At 41.0% G+C, this 22,844-nt stretch overlaps 1 protein-coding gene across 5 annotated transcripts in view; it reads left to right on the forward strand.

Moving 5' to 3' along the window:
• Positions 1–21,305, forward strand: part of SPAG9 (sperm associated antigen 9) — a 136,332-nt gene extending 115,027 nt beyond the window's left edge. For 3 of the 5 annotated variants that reach the window (XM_082704587.1, XM_082704590.1, XM_082704589.1), the window contains 6 exons: positions 2,426–2,574; positions 3,742–3,913; positions 5,791–5,904; positions 8,308–8,484; positions 11,288–11,437; positions 17,696–21,305. In XM_082704587.1, coding sequence (XP_082560713.1) covers positions 2,426–2,574; positions 3,742–3,913; positions 5,791–5,904; positions 8,308–8,484; positions 11,288–11,437; positions 17,696–17,811 — 878 coding nt within the window. In that variant the 3' untranslated portion in view covers positions 17,812–21,305. Of the gene's footprint in view, positions 1–2,425; positions 2,575–3,741; positions 3,914–5,790; positions 5,905–7,332; positions 7,372–8,307; positions 8,485–11,287; positions 11,438–17,695 lie in introns of all 5 variants that reach the window. The other 2 variants (XM_082704586.1, XM_082704588.1) reach the window with 1 other exon arrangement.
• The last annotated feature ends 1,539 nt before the right edge of the window (positions 21,306–22,844 follow it).

Genomic DNA, 22,844 nt, shown 5'->3' on the forward strand with positions numbered 1-22,844 from the left:
AAAATCATTTTCTAGCAGATTGGCCTGTGTTTTAAAGAAACGATACCTAATAAGAGAAGAAATAAAGCTTTAGGGCGCCTGGGCGGCTCAGTTGGTTAAGCAACTGCCTTTGGCTCAGGTGCTGATCCCGGAGTCCCAGGATTGAGTCCCGTATTGGGCTCCCAGCTCCACGGGGAGTCTGCTTTTTCCTCTGACCTTCTCCCCTCTCGTGCTCTCTCTCACTTGTCTCTCTCTCAAATAAATAAAATCTTAAAAAAAAAAAAAGTGAAAATAAAAGTTTAAACTGAACACTAACAGTATATGACTTCAGTAGATAGTGAGTGCACGTGTTTATTATTTCAGGATACTTTGGCATAATGTGAGATGGGGGCACTGGTTTCTCGTTCATACACTTCTTCAGTTAGGAGACATTTAATGAGAGGGAAGGTTGGCATTTTTGTTGTTCAGTATTTTTTTTTTAAGATTTTATTTATTTATTTGACAGATAGTAGGCAGAGAGGCAGGCAGAGAGGCCAATGTGGGGCTCGGCCTCAGGACCCTGAGATCATGATCTGAGCCACAGGCAGAGGCTTTAACCCACTGAGCCACCCAGGCGCCCTTGTTGCTCAACATTTTTAAGATAATTTGCATCCATTAAAAAGTTTTTAATTGGATATGGTTTAGTTATTTTTGTGTCCTATTATTTTTATTCTTCCTCTTTAAAACCAGTGTATTTATCATCTACAGATGGGAGGGGTGGTCAAGGTCCAAAAATGTGCCTTGAGTTAAAAGGGAACTAGAGAAGTGAGCATATGACACTTCCTAACTCCTTGATACATATATCAGCCAAAAATTATCATTCATTTCCTACCTGCTAGATTGCTAGAGCAGGAAAATATTCCATAAGCATAGATACACTAAATTTGGATTTTTAGCAAGTCTCATATGTTTTTGGGCTTGGAAAAATAAAAAGTAGATGATGACTAGGTGTCTTGGTAACTGGTACCTAGAGATTGCTGCTTAATGACTTGATATCATCAGAGGTGGGGGGCTCCCTTTTACCTTGTTTAGACCCTTTGTAGACTCTCTGAGCTTAATCCTCACAGCAATTTATGAAGAAGTTTCTGTTGTCATCCTCATTTTATAGATGAAACTGGAGGCACAGGTTTTCAGTCACTTTGTGGTCAGTCATCTAATAAGTACAAAAGCCTAGAAAAAATGTGGTAATAAATGTTTTGGGGGGCGCCTGGGTGGCTCAGTGGGTTAAAGCCTCTGCCTTTGGCTTGGGTCGTGATCCCAGGGTCCTGGGATCGAGCCCCGCGTCAGGCTCTCTGCTCGCCTGCTTCCTCCTCTGTCTCTGCCTGCCTCTCTGCCTGCTTGTGATCTCTATCAAATAAATAAATAAAATCTTTTAATAAATAAATAAGTAAATGTTTTGGCAAGCTGAACCCGAAATTATATTGAAGAACAGACAAAAGGCATAATAAGTATAAATGTAAAGTTCTACGTTGGGGTTCAGAAGAGTAAAAAGGGGGCAACATGTCTGAAGAATGAGAAGTACCTAAAGGTCAACCCCAAACTTAATACAGGTTACTGAACACCTTCAGCCTCCTAGAACCTTGTGTCCAGAACAGGACTGGTGATCACCCTGCTCTGTTGCGGTAGACTGACAGCATGTTAAATGACCAAAGTAGAGTTAGGATGAAGGGTCTGCAAACTGTAATACATACAGAGCACATCCCAAGAATGCTTCATTTTGAGAGGAGAAAACATAGGGCAGGAATGAAGTGGGACTGAGTTCTTCTGTGCCCATTGCGCAAAGCTACAGACTGATGGGCAGTGACATTCTAGGATCAACTAGTTAGGTGTGGGGATTATTTTTCGGACGGTTACAGCTTTTGGAAAATGGAACAGCCGCTTTGTGAGGCAGTACATTTTCTTTCACTGAAATTGTTCAAGCAGACTCTACAAAAGCAAGCTTTCAGTGGCTGATTCCCATTTGTAATTCTGCTATCAGAGGTTATTGGGTGTGTAATTCCTGAAGTGTTAGTATTATTAGCAATGTGTTGTCCTTAACATTTACAATATAAATCAAAATGCAAGTGAGAGAGAGAGAGAGAGAGAGAGAGAGAGATTATCCAGAAAATAATACTAAGTCCATTCTGATTCTTAAACTGTTATTACAAACGGATAACTGGTATCTGATTTATCACATCACTGCGAGTGAGTGTGGAAATCCAGGCCACGGGTGACTCATTGGACATCTTCCCCAACTGTGCAGTAAGTAGACAGAAGGAGAGAATTCAGTCTCCGCAAAGAAATGATAAACTATGCGGTATTTTGCAGTGATCACCTATAATTGTATTAATGCACCCAAATACAATGTTTCGTAAAATAGAGTGAAAGGTGATATGTATTAACTAATAATTTACTTCTTATTTTAAAGATGGACAGTGGGATTTGTCCAACTATCACCTGTTAGACCTTGGGCGGCCTCACCATTCCGTCCGGTGTATGGCTGTGGTACATGACAAAGTCTGGTGTGGCTATAGGAACAAAGTCTATGTGGTTCAGCCGAAGGCTATGAAAATAGAGGTAAGTTAACCTATGCTTTCTTTAGTTACTGAATTTGCCTTTTCTGAAGACTATAGTTATATTTAACTTCTTTAGAAACTGTTTTCTGAGTCTAAAGGGCACATCAATGATGGATTGGAGAACAGCTTTTTTTTTTTTTAAGATTTTTAAATTTTATTTTTTGAAGAGAGAGAGCTGGGGGGAGGAGCAGAGGGAGAGAAAGAAGCAGATTCCCTGCTGAGCAGGGAGCCCGATGTGGGGCTCGATCCCCAAGATCCTGGCATCGTGACCTGAGCCGAAGGCAGCCGCTTAACTGACTGAGCCACAGGTGCCCCTGAGTGACAGCTTTCTGTGTTACTTCACCTCTCTTGCCACTTTTGACTATGGTGGGAAATGGTTTTTTTTGTTTTTTGTTGTTGTTGTTGTTGTTTTTAAGGAAGGAGGATGCACACATGAATATTTAAATGTGTGTCTGAATATCCATAGATGTAACGCGTGTATTATTGGGATTCTTGGTTCTTGATATGTGTACTTACGCTTGGGTTTTGTGGAAGGAGGTTTCCCCTGTCTCTGTCACTCCATGTGGATCTAGGAAAATTCATACCTGTGTCAGAGACTGAGAAATAAGATTGCAATTGGCAACTTGTTTTAAAAATAAAAACCTCTTAGCATTGCTCTCTTAAAAGTTTTGCCGCAATATACAAATTCATTCTAATTGTTAAAGAAAAAGGTCAGGAAAAATTTAAGGTAAAAGTCCTTATCCCTTTTTTCCAAATCTAGTTCCTGCATGCAGAGATACACACACAGAGCAATGTAGGTTCCTTTTTGTTTAATTTTAAATAGGCTTTTTACTTCATGCGTTGCTCTGCAGCAATACAAAATCCCGAGATCAAATTCAGGCTTTTTGTTGAACACTGTTACAGAGTCTGGATATGCCAGTGTTACTTTGGTAAGTTGATACCCTGCACAGTGCCCAAGTCCAGCATCCTGAAGCTGTTTGTTCTGCGTTTTGTTCCACAGTCTGGGATAAAAGCATTTGTGTATGTCAGAGTCATCCTATTTAGTAAATAGTATTTACGCGCCTCTTCTAATACATGGTCTGCCAGATTGCTGTGTAAATTAGCACAGCTTTTAAACATGAACTCCTGTTTAATCAAAATAACATTGTGATTGAACAATCTTTCCTAGAAATCTTTTGACGCGCACCCCAGGAAGGAGAGCCAGGTGCGGCAGCTTGCGTGGGTGGGGGACGGTGTGTGGGTCTCCATTCGTTTGGATTCCACACTTCGTCTCTATCATGCACACACTTACCAGCACCTACAGGATGTGGACATTGAGCCTTATGTAAGCAAAATGTTAGGTAAGCTTCCAAAGCATTCTATCTATGTCAGTTGAAGAAAATGTTTTATTTTTAAATGGTCTCAAATGTTAGGTAGAACGAATGAATAAGTTGCCTCAGGACTGGTGAGCTCTTATCACTCAAAGTGTCAGGCAGCTGCTCCGTGTACCCTGTGGCTCTTGACAGAAATTTGGGATCATTTTTGACTCCTCTCTTATTCCGCACACCTAATCCATCACTAGGAGCTGTCAAGTCTGTCTCCAAAAATATCTTAAATTAGTTACTTCTTTATCTCTACCATTATCCCTGTAGGCCAGGCCACCATCCTTACCCCGCTAGATAACCGTGAAGCTCTTAACCGGTCTCTGTGTTTCCACTGCAGTCTGTTCGCTGCATAGTAACCAAGGTGCCAGTACCACCGTGACATACTTACGTAACACCAGCCACTTTTAGAATATTCCTACCTTAGGTGAGGTGACGTTTTGTGACAACACCAGAAGAACTGGTCCAGGGGCCTGGACCACTCTCCTCACTCACTCTGTCTGCTCACACTGACCTGAGCTCACCAGGTTCCTTCCCACTTCGGGCTCCTCATATGTGTTATATCCTCTGCCAGAGAAGTTCTTCTTGGTCCCTTTTTACTTGGTTTTCAGGCTGAAACTTACGTGTCACCTGGAGAATAGACCTTGCCTGATTTCCCAATTTGATAAAGGTCCTCTCGTGCTTTCTCTTCATGGGCTTATTACTGTGGTTGCATCAATAATATTTGATTCTAGTTTGTTGTCTTTCTTGCCACAAAGACCAGAAGACCCACAAAGAACTGGGACCATCTCTGGTATATTCCATCCTATATCCTTAGTTCCTAATCTAGCACTCTGAGTATTAGGAATGTCATAAATGCAAACTAATTTTAGAAATATACTTTTCTTTAAAGACTATTTTAGAGAGAGAGCGAGAGAGCGTGCACAAGCGGGGAGGGGTTAGATGAGGAGGGAGAAAGAGAAAGAATCTAATGCAGACTCTACACTGAGCACAAAGCCCAGTGGGGGGCTCGATCCCAGGACTGCAAGATCATGACCTCAGATGAAACCAGGAGTCCGGTGCTTAACCAACAGCCACCCAGGCTCCCCAATTTCAGGAATATATTTTGACCATAGCTTAAAGATCTCTAGCTTAGACTGAATGGTAATTAAGGCTTCTAACACTGTTTGTGATCATATTCTCAGTTATTGTAAGTAGAATTTGTGAGTAAGTAAATGCTATTTGTCTTAAATGTATGATTATCTGTTTAAGAATTTTTCTTTCAAGACTCAGAAAATAAAATCTGTTGTTAAAAGTTCCTTTCAAATAAAAAAAATGCATCTGTTCTCCCTAAATTACATGCCTGTGATACCTTAAGATTTCAAAATTGCTCTAGAATCAAAATGTGTAAATAAGGAAAGACTGTAAGTTCTTTTAAAGATTGTTTTTATCTATGCAAATAAATTTAAGGCAAAGTAGAACTCTCTCTTTCGGCTTATAAAAACAAAGGACCTTGGGTTTTCCAATCTGGCAAACTCTGTTTTTTTTGTTTGTTTGTTTTGTTTTGTTTTGGGTTTGGTTTGGCAGCTCCTTAATTAAATCTTGTGTCATACCTCTTGATTAACAGTATTTTTTTTCTGAATGATAATGTAATGTCAGCCACTTGTAGAATTCTCTTTTTCCATTAACAGTGAGTTATCAGACAGGTGATAAAGCCCAATGAAAGTTTGCTTTGATATGCAGCTTTAGGAAACATCCAACTAGCTCTGATCACATTTCTTCTGTCTTGTATTAATCTAGCCATTCTAAGGGATTTGGAGCTTAAGACATCATCTGTTCTAGTTTCTCAATAAAGATTTTTCCCACCCACTGTACAGGTACTGGAAAACTGGGCTTCTCTTTTGTGAGGATCACAGCTCTTATGGTGTCTTGCAATCGTTTGTGGGTGGGCACAGGAAACGGTGTCATCATCTCCATCCCACTGACAGAAAGTAAGTATATTTTTAGCTGACTGTCACAATGCAGACAGAAGAGTTGCAGGGTGTAGTTGTGTCCAGAATTCAGGCAAAGGGAATGATTTTGGTATTAGCAAATCTATGGTAATCCAGGAACTCAGCTAATGACAAAGACCTAACTGTTGTTTCTTCATTACTTCTACAAAACGTATACATTGTAGTGAATTAATAGTGTCTGTCGGGACCAACCTTTATAACTAAAAATGTTCCATTGTGGGGGGCTTTTCTTCGAAATTCAGGGATCACAGTCCTATTTCATTATTTAAATAAAGGCTGACGTCTGGCTTTCTTAAGGGTTAGTACATCAATGTCCAGAAACAGGGCCTAGAATCATTCTGGTTCTTCACATCCCTCTGGCAGTTACTATAGGATATTCCACTTGACTTATTTGAGGTTTTGAAAATGTGGGAAAAGTTTCTTAGGTTAGCAAGTGCTTGTGATGTTGGAGATAAGCATTCTCTCCTGTATGTGAAAAAAATGTACATTGTATGTTTTTTACATTATGTTTCATTATTGTTATTTTTGTGAACAAAGTGTACATTGTATGTTCTTCATGTTATGTTCCATTACATTGATTATTCATCAAATAAGCATTTTTGTGTTACAGAATTCATGGGCCGGGAATGGTTTGAAAACAAGTGCCATAAGTCCAGAAAATAAGTTGATAATTAGATAAAATAATTCTGAGGAATTGCCTGCCTTTCTTCAGGGAGAAGGGGAGATGCTTGGAAGGTGGTCTGTCTGGAGCCTTTGAAGAACCCAAGTTCTTAATCCCAACTGTCTTTTGTGCAATTACTTATAAATCTGCATGAGTTCATCTCCCTTCTTTATAAAAGAGAATTCCATTTTAGCATAGCTATTTGAACCCGATTTCTTTTTTTTTTTCTCTTTATTTTTTGAAAGATTTTATTTATTCATTTGACAGAGATCACAAGTAGGCAGAGAGGAAGGAAAGCAGGTTCCCTGCTGAGCAGAGAGCCTGACACGGGGCTCAATCCCAGGACCCTGAGATCATGACCTGAGCTGAAGGCAAAGGCCTTAACCCACTGAGCCACTCAGGTGCCCCTGAACCTGATTTCTTAAAGAAAAGGGGGAAATATTCGCATTTAGGAAATGCTCCCTGTTAAGTTCTTATTCTCTGAAATCGCTTTATAATTAAGAAAAGCAAAATCACAGTGATCAAATCAAATAGTCCTTTTTGAGCAGAGATGGTCTACAGAAGCTTTGGTAAGAACTTTCCATGTTACTTGGTATCACACCAAGTTGGATTCTGTTACTGTAGTGAGGAGCTTAGAGCGCCAAGCTAGCAGATAGAAGAGAAGCCGCGAGAGTGGAGGCTCATGGTAGTGCTCGTCCCCCCTGCCATGCACCTCTCCATGTCCCTTTCCTCCTCTCTCACTGTAGCCGTAATCCTCCACCAGGGACGCTTACTGGGGCTGAGGGGTAAGTGCAGATCCTGAACCCAGCTCTTCTTCCTGGCTTCTCATGCCCACCAGGAGGCTGTCCTCCGGCTCTAGATGCCCTCTTGAATGTTCCTCAGTGCCATCCTCTCACAATCACTGCATCGCAGCAGGCGTTCTCTGTTGGTTTTATTTTTTAACGTTTGTTCCACGGCCACCAAACTACTGCTCAGCAGCTTCATGTATTTATCATCTTTCGTTGCAGCTGAACTTTCTTCCAGACTTTGTTTTCCTTCCAGTAAAAACACGACGCATCTCTTAAAACTGCCATTAATCTCCATTGTTTACTCTTATTACCAACCATGTTTCTTTCATTCACTTACTGGCCCATGGAATGGGGATGTTTTGTGAGTCTGGTTGTTCTACAGTAATGCAGCAAGCCCTCAGTCTGGTGTAGATAAAAGCTACTCTGTTAGAGTGGCTGCATCCTCTTAAACACAGCTTCTTAACACCCGCTCAAGGGAGATATTCTTACCACAGGGGAGGAAAATCAGAAAATAAAAGTATGAAATTTTTATTTAATAATATACCCATTTACTTTAAACTGTATAACTGGTTAGTTTTCTAAAATAGGGATTTTAAAAATACATAAAAATAAAGCAGACATACCCAAGATTCAAATTTGGTTTTTTAAAACTGTTTGTTTTTGTTTTAATTAACAGATGTGTTTAAAAAGTAAGTGTAGTTATTGCTAGACTGGCAAAATCCCCTGCTCCATTTACTGAGGTACTTAAAAATAACTAGCATGCTATGTTACCTTTTTTTTTTCCCAGCTTTGTCTTGAGTTGGCATTGCTGCCATTGTTTTTACCTCAACTGGCTGTAGCTTTTAGATACTATCATAAGGATTAACCAGTAACATCCTACACCATTGCTGCTTCCAGCGGGAAAATGTTTGGTGTTTGGTTTTTCTGTTGCAGCGAATAAAACCTCAGGAGCACCAGGAAATCGTCCAGGCAGTGTAATCCGCGTGTATGGTGATGAAAACAGCGATAAAGTGACTCCGGGGACATTTATACCCTATTGTTCGATGGCACATGCACAGCTTTGCTTCCATGGGCACCGGGATGCTGTGAAATTCTTTGTGGCAGTCCCAGGTGAGTTAGATTATTCTGTCAAGAGGTTGCATATAACTGTCTCTCCTCTATCCCTTGGTTCCACTACCTAGTCTAATGCTAAGAACTGGCATTACAAATAATTCCAGTGTAATATACGAAAAGTTATAATGGAGGCATAGATAAAGCACTGTAGGGATATTTGAATGAAATTGTTTTGGAATCTCTCTTCTCTCCCCGAGAACAAACTTGTTGATTTTTATTTAAGAGACTTGCTCGCTTTTGAAAAGTGGTGGTACTGTTTTGTCACCACAGAATATCAGAAACGATCATGGCCTAATAAAGGAGATGGTAGACAGAAGCCCCTCTCGTCAAGGTCATATACAGGAAGAGAAGGAGACCGTGGTTTGGTGCCTTTCTCTGTTGTGGCAAAGGGCAGCAGACTAGGAGTCCCCGCCTCGCCACTTGCCTAGTTATCTTGAGCAAGTCACTTCACTTCTGAGACTCGTCCTCATTTCCTAAGTGGACATGACTAATCTCTGCTTTGCTGACCTCATTTTTGTGAAAATTAACTAAAGTACTTTGGAACTATATAGCACCATCTAGATGAAAGGTGCCAGTGGTGCTGTCCAGGGGAAAATGTTCTGTCCATTAGGAATACTAAACTGGGGGCGCCTGGGTGGCTCAGTGGGTTAAAGCCTCTGCCTTTGGCTCAGGTCATGATGCCAGGGTCCTGGGATCAAGCCCCACATCGGGCTCTCTGCTCCACAGGGAGCCTGCTTCCTCCCCTCTCTCTCTCTGCCTGCCTCTCTGCCTACTTGTGATCTCTCTCTCTCTGTCAAATGAATAAAATCTTTAAAAAAAGAAAAAATATTAAACTGATGTGACTGACTGTGTGCAAGCAGGACCCACATTTTGAATTATTTTCCTTCTTGAGACATAAGTTTTGGAGCTCTACAAAGTTCAACTCTAACTTCACCACACCAGCTGCATGACATTGGACATGATAAGTGTTTCAGTGTGTTAGGGTTCTTCAGAGAAGCAGAACCAATAGGTATAAGAGAGAACAAGTGATTGATTTAATTTAAGGAATTGGCTCATGTGATTCTGGGGGCTGGCAGGTCTGAAATCTGCAGGGAGTCCAGCAGGCTGGAGACCCAGGAAAGAGTTGATGTTGCAGCTGGAGTGCAGAGCATTCCTTCTTCCTCAGGGGACCTTTTTCTCTGAAGGTCTTTAGCTGATTGGATGAGGCCCACCGACATTATAGAGAATCATCTGCTTTACTCATGTCCACTGATTTAAGTGTGAATTATATCTAAAAAAACACCTTCACAGCAATACCCTAGACTGGAGTTTGGCCACAGGTCTGCGCACCAGAGCCTAGTCAGGATGGCACATACACTTAACTGTTGTCTTCATTTTCCTGAGGGTGTTCCAAAGATGAAATGATTCAGTGTGCAGAGCTGGCACCTGGTACCCTAACCAGTTACTCAGTATTCTTAACAACATGGTAATGAGCTTCCTGAAATATACACCTTGTATATTTACATAGTCATTTCCTTAGGATAAATTCCTAAAAATGGAATTGCTGATAGCAGTATCTTTTTGCTTTTGTGAAAAAAGAGTCCTAGAATCCCTTTTGAGTCTTCTTTGTATTCCTCTAGTCCCAACCTGTTCCCCTTTTCCTCTCCATCTGTTACCACAGTCCTAAAACTGACAGGTATCCTGCCCATGTTTTTATATTTTTACATTTGAACAAATCTATAAACAATGTGTAGTCTTTTTTTTTTCTATTTTTGAACTTAGTTATGTTGCATATATATTCTTCAACTTCTCATTTTTTTTTTGAAGATTTTATTTATTTGACAGACACAGATCACAAGTAGGCAGAGAGACGGGTGGAGAGAGAGGAAGGGAAGCAGGCTCCCTGCTGAGCAGAGAGCCCGATGCAGGGTTCGATCCCAGGACCCTGGGATCATGACCTGAGCTGAAGGCAGAGGCTTTAACCCACTGAGTCATCCAGGCGCCCCTCATTTTTTTTTTTTTTTAAAGATTTTATTTATTTATTTGACAGAGAGAGATCACAAGTAGGTAGAGAGGCAGGCAGAGAGAGAGAGGAGGAAGCAGGCTCCCTGCTGAGCAGAGAGCCTGATGCGGGGCTTGATTCCAGGACCCTGGGATCATGACCTTAGCTGAAGGTAGAGGCTTAACCCACTGAGCCACCCAGGCGCCCTTTAATTAATATTTATACCTAAAAATCTAGTTCATTTAACTATGCATATTAAAGGTTTTCAAACCATCTCAAGCAAGTATTCTACCTTAGAACTTAAATTTAGAATAAATGGCACATTTGCTAGTAATTTTATTTGAGTAAGCTAAATTATAAATAAGATGCAATTTTCTTAAATATGAGAGGAATACCGTGGATTCAAAATACATTTAAATATTAATTATGAATATCCGAACTCATAGGGCTTGCATTGAAGACCTTAACTCTTTTACAAATGCACATGTACCCTTTCCTCTGCCCCTCAGGTCAAAAAGATGTAGATTGTAATAGTCTGAAGCAGGCAGTGAAGATCAGCCTGGCCATACACAGATCTCATAATGGGTCTTGGACCCATTCCTGCTTTGGTACAAAATGGCTCTACTTAGATTTTCAAATTGGGTTCTTAAGACTTTTATAGATATTTTCAGATCATGTAGAGGCTTCTGGCATCCCCAGTACTTTGGTTGTACCAGAATATATTTACCTTTTTGTTCAACTTTCTGAAAATATTCAGAGAAAATGAGTCTTCCCACCCTAGTCTGATAAGTAACATCCATTCTGTTTTTGCACAAACAGGTCAAGTTGTCAGCCCACAAACTGGCAGCAGTGGCACAGATCTAACAGGTGACAAGGCAGGGCCATCTACACAGGAGCCCGGCAGCCAGGCGCCCCTGAAGTCTATGCTCGTCATCAGTGGAGGAGAGGGCTACATTGACTTCCGAATGGGTAAGACATGGATTCTGGGAGCTCAGTCTCCACTTGTGTCCTGTAACTTGAATTTTCACTCATAGTAAACAAGAAACTACTCTGATAACAGATTTCTAAGAGGTTTTCTTTCAATTCTTTACTTGCAAAAGGACTTTATAGTTCCCCTTTCTCCTCCTTTCTTTCTTTTTCAGTTTCTTTTCATACCACAATGTATTTGTTTGAAGGAGCATTCAAAAATAGCAGGGTTTGGGGTGCCTGGCTGGCTCAAAAGAGCATGCAGCTCTTGATCTTGGGGTTGTGGGTTCGAGCCACCCACCCCGTAGTGGGTGTAGAGATTACTTTAAAAAAAAAAAAAAAAAAGGAATAGATAAAGCAGTATGATGGGGAATTAGTAACTAATAGCATGTAGGGAAAGGGGGGCTGACCAATTACTCAGAGATAAAGACTATCAGAACAGAAGAGGGAGATCTGGAGGGAGAGAGAGGAATTTGATGTTGGGCATCACCTTGATGAAGAACATGGAAGCTGGGAGTTGTCAAGGTGGAAGATGGCCACTGGGCTTTGGGTTATAAAGATTTTATGTCTCCAGTTACCTGGGTGGCTCAGATGATTGAGTGTCTGCCTTTGGCTCAGGTCATGATCCCAGGATCCTGGGATTGAGTCCTGCATGGGGCTCCCTGCTCATCGGGGAGTCTGCTTCTCACCCCCACCTCCCTCCCCCTGCTTGTGCTCTCTCACTTTCTGTCAAATAATTAAAAATAAAATCTTTTTTTTTTTTTTTTTAAAGATTTTATTTATTTATCAGAGAGAGAGGGGGAGAGAGAGCGAGCACAGGCAGACAGAATGGCAGGCAGAGGGAGAAGCAGGCTCCCTGCTGAGCAAGGAGCCCGATGTGGGACTCGATCCCAGGACGCTGGGATCATGACCTGAGCCGAAGGCAGCTGCTTAACCAACTGAGCCACCCAGGCGTCCCTAAAAATAAAATCTTAAAAAAATATATTTTATATCTCAGAAGGGAGGGATTTGGAGACCATTTGTATCCAGTGGTACTAAAAACCACAAGGGTTGATGAGCTTACCCAAGCAGAGTGTGCAGGGGCTAAAAGAAGAGGTTCTAGGATAGAGAACCCTGTATTATTATTCCATTTTAAAGAACTATTAGAGCCTGTGAAAGAATCTGAGAAAGAATGGCCAGAGGGGGACCACAAAAGCAGAGATCTGAGGTTTGATGTTTGGGAGAGTGTAGTGCTTTGTCAACTTTAAGAGACTATGATGTAAATTTACTTATTTGCTGTAAATAAAGGGATCCTTGGATGTGCCTGAAATCACAATGATTCAGAAAGTTCCTAAACATAAGGGTTTAGAGAATGTAATGTTGTAGACTGGTGACTTATCCTTTATACGTTATAAGTTCTGTAAGAAAGTAGAATGAAATTTAGGGCCCTGTAAAGGACAGTGGGCCACATAAATTAGTATAAATCAGAATATCTGATGCAAAAGACTTACACGTTTTTAAGGGGAGATGTTAATGTGAAGTTTAGGAATTGATTAATTCTGGTGATGTCAGCGGGAATGAAGTTAGTTTAAAATATTTTAAGTAGGGGCACCTGGGTGGCTCATTGGGTTAAAGCCTCTGTCTTCGGCTCAGGTCATGATCCCAGGATCTTGGGATCCAGCCCCACATGGGGCTCTCTGCTCAGCAGGGAGCCTGCTTCCTCCTCTCTCTCTGCCTGCCTCTCTGCCTACTTGTGATCTCTGTCTGTCCAAAAAATAAATAAAGTCTTAAAAAAAAAAAAAATTTAAGTAATTGACTATTGGTGCAGAATTCCTTGATAGAAAGGGACTCCATGTAGCTGGAGTGATTAGGGCCACTTTTCCTTGGAGGGCAACACGGCAGTTAGAACCATACTGAAGACTATGTTATTAAAATCTCTCTGATTTTTCCATGTCCACTAGAAATTCCTTTCATTGTGGAGCCTGGTGGAAACAGCATAAAAATTGCTTAACCACATTAGTCAGTATCTCTAGTTAATCCAGCCTAAAAAGCAGACTTGTCTTAAAGCAGAGATTAATTCTTTTTTTTTTTTTTTAAAGATTTTATTTATTTATTTGACAGACAGAAATCACAAGTAGTCGGAGAGGCAGGCAGAGAGAGAGAGAGGGAAGCAGGCTCCCTGCTGAGCAGAGAGCCCGATTCGGGACTCGATCCCAGGACCCTGAGATCATGACCTGAGCCGAAGGCAGCGGCTTAACCCACTGAGCCACCCAGGCGCCCTAAAGCAGAGATTAATTCTTTAAAAAAAAAAAAAAAAAAGCATAGGTTAATTCTAAGATGTATATATGCTTTTTTAAAAAGTGAATTTGGTCTTTTTTTATTCCATTTCCACTTCCTGTAATGGTTTAACAATGAAAAATTGATCCCAACAATCCCATGTTTTTTGGGTTTTGTTTTGTTTTTAATTCTAGTGTAGTTACTTCCAGTGTTATAAGTTTCAGGTATATGGTAGTGACTCAGCACTTCCATATGTCACCCATGCCCCTCACAGCAGGTGTGCTCTTCATCCCCTCCACCTGTTCACCACCAGTCTTCTAGTTTAGTGGTTTAATTAAGTAGGATGTAGGAAATAGTGATTCTAAACAGCAGAACCTTCAAAACAAAACAACTCAAATACCAACAACTTTTGATTTCGGCCAACTAATTTGTCATTACCTTTGTAATTTTTTATTTTTTTTGAATGATTTTTATTTATTCATTTTGGTGGGGAGGGGTAGAGGGAGAGAGAGAATCTTAAGCAGGCTTCCACCCTGGGCATGGGGCTGGTCTCACCACCCTGAGATTTTGATCTCAGCTGAAATCAAGAGTCGGATACTTAACTGACTGAGCCATCCAAGCGCCCCTCCTTGTAATTTTTTTAAAATTTAAAAACCAAACTCAGTTTTTTACATTCTTTGATTTTGTCTTGAGTCTTCGAGACCATGTTCTACTGCACAGTTTGACATTGCTATGAAAGGGCCACAGGGTTAGGGAGAGTTTGGCCTACAGAGAAAAGTACCAACTTTTCTTTTTTTTAACCAGTAGGTTTAATAACTGATTAGATGCAAATGATGGCAAGAAAATTAATAAGCTAGAGAAAGATAGAAGAAAATATGCAGATAAGTTTTACAAATAACTAAATATTAAAATATATAAAGGAAAAACTGAGTAATGTTCATACTTTAATATGCCTAAAAAGAATAAAAAACCAAAGACTATAGAGATTAAGAAAATACGATCAGGAAAACCTAAAAGCTAAGTGACTACGCACAAACAATATCCAAAACTGCTGAATTCATTTTGTAAAGAATTCTTTTCACAAAGCAGGTCTCAATAAATGTTGAAGAATTACAGAGTAGATACTGTTTTCACAGGGAAATTGATCTCTAATCATATATTTTTTAGGGTATATTCATTTTTTTAAAAATTACCATCTAATGTATTATTTGTGTAAGGGCTACAGGTCAGTGATTGATCAGCTTTATAGAATACCCAGGGCTCATTACAACACATTCCGTCCCCAGTGTCCATCACCCAGTTATCCCATCCCCCCGCCCCCCTCCCCTCTAATAACCCTCTGTTTGTTTCCTAAGATTAAGGATCTCTTATGGTTTGTCTCCCTCTCTGGTTTTGTCTTATTTCATTTTTTTCCTCTCTTCTCCTATGATCCTCTGTCTTGTTTCTTAAATTCCACATATCATTGAGATAATACAATAATTGTCTTTTTCCAGTTGACTTATCTCGCTTATTAGCATAATACCCTCGAGTTCCATCCACATCGTTGCAAATGGCAAGATTTCTTTCTTGCGGGCGCCTGGGTGGCTCAGTGGGTTAAGCCTCTGCCTTCAGCTCAGGTCATGATCCCAGGGTCCTGGGATCGAGTCCCGAGTCGGGCTCTCTGCACAGCGGGGAGCCTGCTCCCCCGCCTCTCTGCCTACTTGTGATCTCTCTCTCTCTGTGTCAAATAAATGAATAAAATCTTAAAAAAAAAATTTTTTTTTTTAAATTTCTTTCTTGCTTGTGTGCTTTTTTTTGGTGGCTGAGTAGTATTCTATTGTGTATATGTATATATATATACCACATCTTCTCTGTCCATTCGTTTGTCAGTGGATGTGAGTGGGCTCTTTACGTAGTTTGGCTATTGTGGACATTGCTGCTATAAACATTCAGGTGCATGTGCCCCTTCAGATCACTACATTTGTATCTTTGGGGTAAATACCCAGTAGTGCACTTGCTGGGTTGTAAGGTAGTTCTATTTTCAACTTTTTGAGGAACCTCCATACTGTTTTCCAGAGTGGCTGCACCAGCCTGCATTCCCACCAACAGTGTAGGAGGGTTCCCCTTTCTCTGCATCCTCGCCAACACCTGTCGTTTGCTGACTTGTTAATTTTAGCCGATCTGACTGGTATGAGGTGGTATCTCATTGTGGTTTCGATTTGTATTTCCCTGATGCCGAGTGATGTTGAGTACTTTTTCATGTGTCTCTTGACAAGTGCCAACTTTCAAGTTTTTTCTCTGCCACTGTTTCTAGTTGACATTACCAATGATTTCTTTTGCCCAGCTGAAATTCAGGTGAGACACATGGCAAAACTAGCAGATCAGCAGGGTATCTTTGCCCCTTGGTGTATATGTATGCTGTATGTGTGTATAAGTATGTAGGATTTTTTTTTTTTTAAGATTTTATTTATTTATTTGGGATGCCCGGGTGGCTCATTTGGTTGGACGACTGCCTTCGGCTCAGGTCATGATCCTGGATTCCCGGGATCGAGTCCCACATTGGGCTCCCAGCTCCATGGGGAGTCTGCTTCTCTCTCTGACCTTCTCCTCGCTCGTGCTCTCTCTCTGTCTCTCTCTCAAATAAATAAATAAAATATTAAAAAAAAAAAGATTTTATTTATTTATTTGATGGAGAGACCACAAGAAAGGGAACACAGACAAGGAGAGTGGGAGAGGAAGAAGCAGGCTTCCCGCTAAGCAGGGAGTCCAATGCAGGTCTCGATCCCAGGATCCTGGGATCATGACCTGAGCTGAAGGCAGACGCCCAACAGCTGAGCTGCAGGCACCCCAGTATGTAGGATTCTGCTGAAGAATCCGTCCCATGAGGCCAGTTGTCACTGAGTTCTGTCAGAATAACCCTGTTCTGCATCACAAAACCGGGGATGCACCTTGTAGAGAGGAGTGTGGTTTGCTTTCACTGGGCCTTGGAGAGCAGTATGTTTGACCAGGACCTCATTTATCCAGTTGACTCAACTATTTCTAGAAGAACCTATAGCCTGTCTGTGGTTTTGGCCTCATTTCTTCATCTCCACCATACACCATTAATTCATAATCTGTCCTAATCTTGAAAGTCATGGGAAGAAAAAACTTAGTATAGGGGGACCTGGCTGGCTTAGTCAGTGGAGCATGTGACTTTTGATCTTGGGGTGGCGAGCTTGAGTGCCACATTGTGTGAGATTACTTAAAAATAAAATCTTGGGGTGCCTAGGTAGCTCAGTGGGTTAAGTCCCTGTCTTCATCTCAGGTCATGATCTCGGGTTTCTGGGATCAAGCTGCTCAGCAGGGAGCCTGCTTCCCCCACAACCCCACCTGCTTCTCTGCCTACTTGTGATTTCTGTCAAATAAAAATCAATAAAATCTTAAAAAAATAAAATAAAATCTTAAAAAACAAAAAACTCAGTATATTGAGTGATAAATCTGCCACTCCTTGCGCTGGAGGGAGTCAGTTTCTATTTCCATGTGACTCTCTGGGTTATCTCTGATTGGAGAGCTTTACTGTCACTGACAACAACCACAAGTTGTTTGGGTTTAGCTAGTTCGTGGGTGCATGGGCTCTGTCTCCACACTTCCATGTTTATAGGCCTATCTCGTCTCACTTCTCAGTTTGACATAAATGAGGGAAGACTGTCCATTTGGACGAACATGGGGTTGGACAGCTTTGCGTTCTTCACTTTTCATTTCTGTTAACCTCAGTATGCAGACACACTGGGATAAGTTTCTAATGTCGTGCAGTAAGCTTGCTTTTATAAATGTAATCTGAAGAATGAATTAACCCTTTCAGAAGTTGGGCAAGTGAAGGTTCTGACTCCTGGCATTTCTTGGACCGTGTTCTCTGCCGTGGGCGTCGGCCAAGTTTTGTGTGTCCTGTTTGCAGACTAACCATGCAGACTAACCGAGGACATAACTGGCTGTCGGCCTGTGTACTCTATGCTCAGCCTAACTTGAGCTCCTGTCACCATCCCTCAGGTGATGAAGGTGGAGAATCAGAACTTCTTGGAGAGGATCTTCCACTTGAACCTTCTGTCGCCAAAGCAGAAAGGAGTCACCTGATCGTGTGGCAAGTGATGTACGGCAGTGAGTGAGCCCGTCGGAAAAAGGTGGAGACGGGGCAGCTGTCTCTTCTGCATGGTTTCATTTCCCTTTGCCCCTTTATTTAATGCTCTTTTTGTGAAAGAAGTTTCACCACATACTGTGTGAGCATTTTCCCCTGTTAACTTTACATTACAGAGCCTGTCCTACCATAACAATGCGGGAGCGAGCTGTGTCGCTGTGCCACTGTTCTAGGCAACTGCAGCGCGTTAGGAACAAATCAAAGAATGTTTCCTCGAGGCCAGCTGGTGACTTATAGAGAGCAATCCAGTGTGGTTCACTCTGCCACGGTTCACATCACTCACTTTGATGGGGTCACTTTTTAGCTGTCACTAATAATGGAATTAATGGGAACACTTGATAAGTGAAATTGTACCATTAAGTACAATACTAAAGTTTTCCCCAATGTATCATAAAATTGACACAAACTAGGATCAGATGGATTATCAGGATTTCTCTAAATGTCCCAGGGGGCTAAAAGCTAACTGTAAATTACTTTCACTTTCACTTTCAAATCTGACAAATCTTGTTTATATGGTATATAAAACCTTGTTTTCATTAGATTTGGGGGGATTTTATATTAAAGAAATTAAGACTACACTATTTAAATAAAAGTTTCCTGTTTCTGACTTATTAGAGCTCTAATGTTTATGAGGCCTGCTCTCTGAATATTCTGATTATTATTATTTTTTGAGACTAGTCTCACTCATTTTCATACTGACATGTCTGAAACATTTATTATTTATAAGGCTCAGAAGATCGCTTCAACAATGGGAGAATTTCTTTTTTATTTTATTTTAAAGGAAATTGTGTTTTGGGTTCCTCTCTCACCATCCTGTGAATGGTGGTGGTTGGTTGACTTTCTTTTTCCATGTAAAAATTCACCTGTTGACCATTTGTTCTCGTACTGGTCTTACCAGTGAGTTAGAACAAAGCTGCAGTAGTGATAGAGTGGCCTATGAACCGAATAAGGGATTCGGTGAGAAACAGTATTTTCTTTTGTTCTGTGTAAAATTACAGAACAGCGAGCACTTGATATTTTGTATGTAAATGCCACCTTTAAGCTCTTGTGCTCTTTTGAGATTAAAATGCCATCTTCAAAGAGGAAAACTACGAAGGGAAAGAAGACAAAGCCAAGATACCAGAGTAAAAGCTGACATGTTCATCTTTTTGCATGGACCCCGCTTAAAAAACCAAGTCTGGGTTTAACTGATTTTCTTGTTTCGTAAGTTTTTCAAAAACCATTATGCTGCAGTTTTTCCCTCTCCAGCTTCTTGAAAATGTGTGATTTACCATTTCTTGAAGTAAAACTAAATATAAAGTTAAGTGTTATTTTTAAAATCTAAGCCTGTTGAAGAAAGACCCCCAGTTTTCAGAACGACGTCTTGAAGGAAAAGTAAGCAAACACAGGCCTGAGACCGTGTACGTGTTCTTAACGTGCCAGGGATTTGTTCTTTCTGAATGTCATGCGACTTAGTTATAAAAAGTATGCCACTGTCCTTCAAGCATCTACAGAGTCAGCTGGATCATAAATACGTGGGATTTAATGAGCTGGAGGAGGCCTTTAGATCCGTTTGGCCACATGTGTCTCTAAGCACATCGTGTACTCAGTAAAGTTGTGGCCACTTTAGATGACCTGAAGGGAAAACGCCTTTGGTGAAAGCTGTACTAAAAGGATAATTTTTTGCTTGAGTTACTCAGTCACTTTTTTTCAAGGCATCAAAACTTGGGCCACTTATCCGTGACTTAGAAGCTATGTTTTTAATTTAAATCTGAGCCATTTTTGGCAATACCTAAAAACAAACAAAAAGCCCACAATTTTAAACATTTTCAGGGAATGTTGTATAAATTCACAAAAAGGAGACACCAAAGTGCTTGGGAATATTAGTCCCAAGAAGTAAGCATCCCGGAGTCAGACCCCATTTGCTCTTCAGTCTCTTACCGTGTTTCAATGACCAAATGTAATCTGGGAAATGAGGAGTTAAAGATGAAAGATGGAGACATGTTACAATGGTTCAGACTGGTCTTTTTGAACTTACTGGCTTTAACATAAGGAATATAGGGGTGCGGTTATTTCACTTAAAGCAGTCAGATTATCTGTCGCCCTGTTAATTCAGGGACTAGAGAGAGTACAGAAATTACTGTATGAGTTATTTTAAGGGCTTGTCCTTATATTTTTAATTTCATTTAAATATTTTCTACAGATTGCTTTTCTTCCCCCTTTTCCCCAGTAATAGGCTTATATTCTTGTAATGTTCACTTTGGTCAGGGTGGTAACATTCACTTCAATAACCAAAATGTAAGCTTCTCGAAAGCAGCAAAATGGTGGGAATAAACTGCCTGTACCTACCAACTCAAGGACAGAGAAGAGTCTCGAATCCCTTGGGTTGGTCTCTCCGTGTAAAAAAATATAGAATGCCCCTGGTTGGAAGAAATAAGGGATACTCGAGAACGTTCTCGTTTTGTTATGCTCGGGTTATGTATAAGGTCGACCCGTGTGAAACTGCCGATGCACAACCGTTGCCGATGTCCAAAAATGTCAGTTTCCTGTACGCCAACCTAACACTCACTATGAAATGCAGGTTGAAATCCCCGTGAGGCAGCGGGAGAATATTCTTGAAGAACACCATTTTGAGAGTGTTTTCTCCAACCTGTGTGGATCTGAATTTTTTAAATAGGAAGGAAATATCTTAGTAGATGCAGCTTGTTGAGAGTGTAAAACATTTTGAGCACAAAGTATGCAGCACATAACTTTTCAAATTAAGTGTGTTTGCATAGAGAAGATTAAAATACATTCTCTCAGTTGCTGTATTGTTCATTTTTTGTAAAGGTCTAACAAATTTGAGAATAGACCCTTTAACATAGGCTGCCTTAGTAACGAAACAAAGCAAAACAGTTGTCTCATAATATTAACTGTCCTAAAGAATGTGCGTCTTTCTTGCAAATGCTGTGGAACTGAATATTTATTTCCTTGTGAGTATTATGATCGTTACCAAAGGACTCAAGCAGATTTAGGGCTCTTCTTAATTGATCATGTTGAGAAAGGGACTCATTTGGCCCCAGTTTATAACATGGGAAGAGCGGAGAAGAGAGAATTAAATGTGGGAATCATAAATGCTTTTCTAACAGGGTTATGCTATTTTGTAACACTAAATGTCTTTTTCTTTCTCTTAAAAAATTAAGTTTTTATTATTAATTTTGTCGTACATTTCTCAATATATTTGAATATATTTTAACCATTTTATGTTCTGAATTTGTTTTTTGTCCTAGACATTTTATCCAGGCTTTTCCTGGCCTCTATAATCTGAAAAATGGGTTCTAGAATGTCCCACTTGTTGTCTCTTAGAGGCTGAGGCTTCATTTCTATGAGCAAAAAGCTCAATTAGCAATGTAGTTATTTCGGTATTTATTTCTATTATGGAACCCCTGGGGTTCGGAATGTAACTTTGTACATGAAAAATATATATAAATATGTATATGAAACATGTATGAGGCCCAGTGTATTTTGTTTTGGTTTTGCCTTTCCTAGGAGCCTGAACTTGGTTTTTGTTCAACAGTCTATTAATCTTCCCCCGTCAAACACGGCAGGCATTTCTGAGGGCAAGGATGGTCACCATTTGGCACTGGTGAAGGTGAGCAGTGGGGAATACATGAAGAACATGTCTGCCTGGTTCACATGTTCAAATGAGATATGAGTAATAGACAATAGGGCTTTCTAGAAATGTGGGCATGCTGAGTAACAACCCACATATGATACAGGGCATACCAGTTGCCAGGCTGACTCAGTAATGAGAGGCAGGCCGTAATGTAGATGTTAATAATACAGTGTGCTTTTTTGTGACCTGTTTGACTGGGAGAGACTCTGGAAGGAAGGATGATTATAGAACTCATCTGTGGTAGCACAGTGTGAGTCCATATTCAATGCAGTGGCATTTAGTCCAATCCAGTATATTTTGTTTACAGGAAACATGGGGCTCTGACATGACAGTAAAAGTAGCCCTGATCAGCATATTAATAGGGTAGTTAACTCGATGAAGGCACAGCCGTCTGTCCAGTGGAGGTCAGATGCTCTGGAGTGTAATTAATAGTCTGGCTCATTCCTGCTTTACAGGACCTTACCTTCCTGCCCCTCAGTCCTCTGGGGCCTGCCAGGTCATTGTTTTGGAAACTCCAGCCTCATTCAGTCATTTTTACTGATCCTACCAGTCTCAGGGAAGAAGCCAGAGAAGCAGGACAGGAAAGGACACGTTCACTTTAGTTTTGTTGGGGCAACAGGACTGGAGCACTGACCTCAGCACAGGGACTGTGGCCTGTGATCCAAGCGCTAGGGGAGCGCAGCTGCTGGAGCCCCTAAGGGCCCCCTCCTCCAGCCCTCGGGCCTCTCCCAGTCTGCCTAGGCCGGATGGCCCTGGCAACCACAGAGGGTACAAGCTTAATCTTTCTGCAGGGGCAAGTATGTTAGGAAAGTTTTTGTAGTTAGGCAACTTCTCAGAATGTCTTAAATACTTTGTAATAATACAGTTTTAGAGATTTTATTTATTTGAGAGGAACTGAGAGAGCACTGAGTGGCAGGAGTAGGGATGTGGCGGAGCAGAGGGAGCGGGACAAGCAGACTCCACACTGAGCACAGAGTCTGACCTAGGGCTGGATCCCACGACCCTGAGATCATGACCTGAGCTGAAATTGACACCCAACCAATTGAGTGCGCAGGTGCCCCTGTACTGTTCAGTTTTAAACTCATTTCCTTTAGACACATAGTGGTATATAGGAGGAAAGAAGGCTCTAGACCTGGCCAGGCTCTGCCCCTATAGAAACCCTAGGGAAGTCACTTTAAACATAGCAGCCCAGAAGCACTCAGAAAGACATAAAATTCCACCCCAGATCTACTGATTCGGACTCTTGTGGGCCTGGACCCAGGCATCTGTGAAGTGTCATAGGTAAGTGTGACCTGCGGCTTAGGCTGAGGAATACTGCTTGAACATCTTTGAACCTTAGGTCTCTCATGCGTTTAAGGCGGGGGTGGGGG

This window comes from Mustela nivalis (genome assembly GCF_964662115.1).
Source record: "Mustela nivalis genome assembly, chromosome: 17".
Taxonomy (NCBI): domain Eukaryota; kingdom Metazoa; phylum Chordata; class Mammalia; order Carnivora; family Mustelidae; genus Mustela; species Mustela nivalis.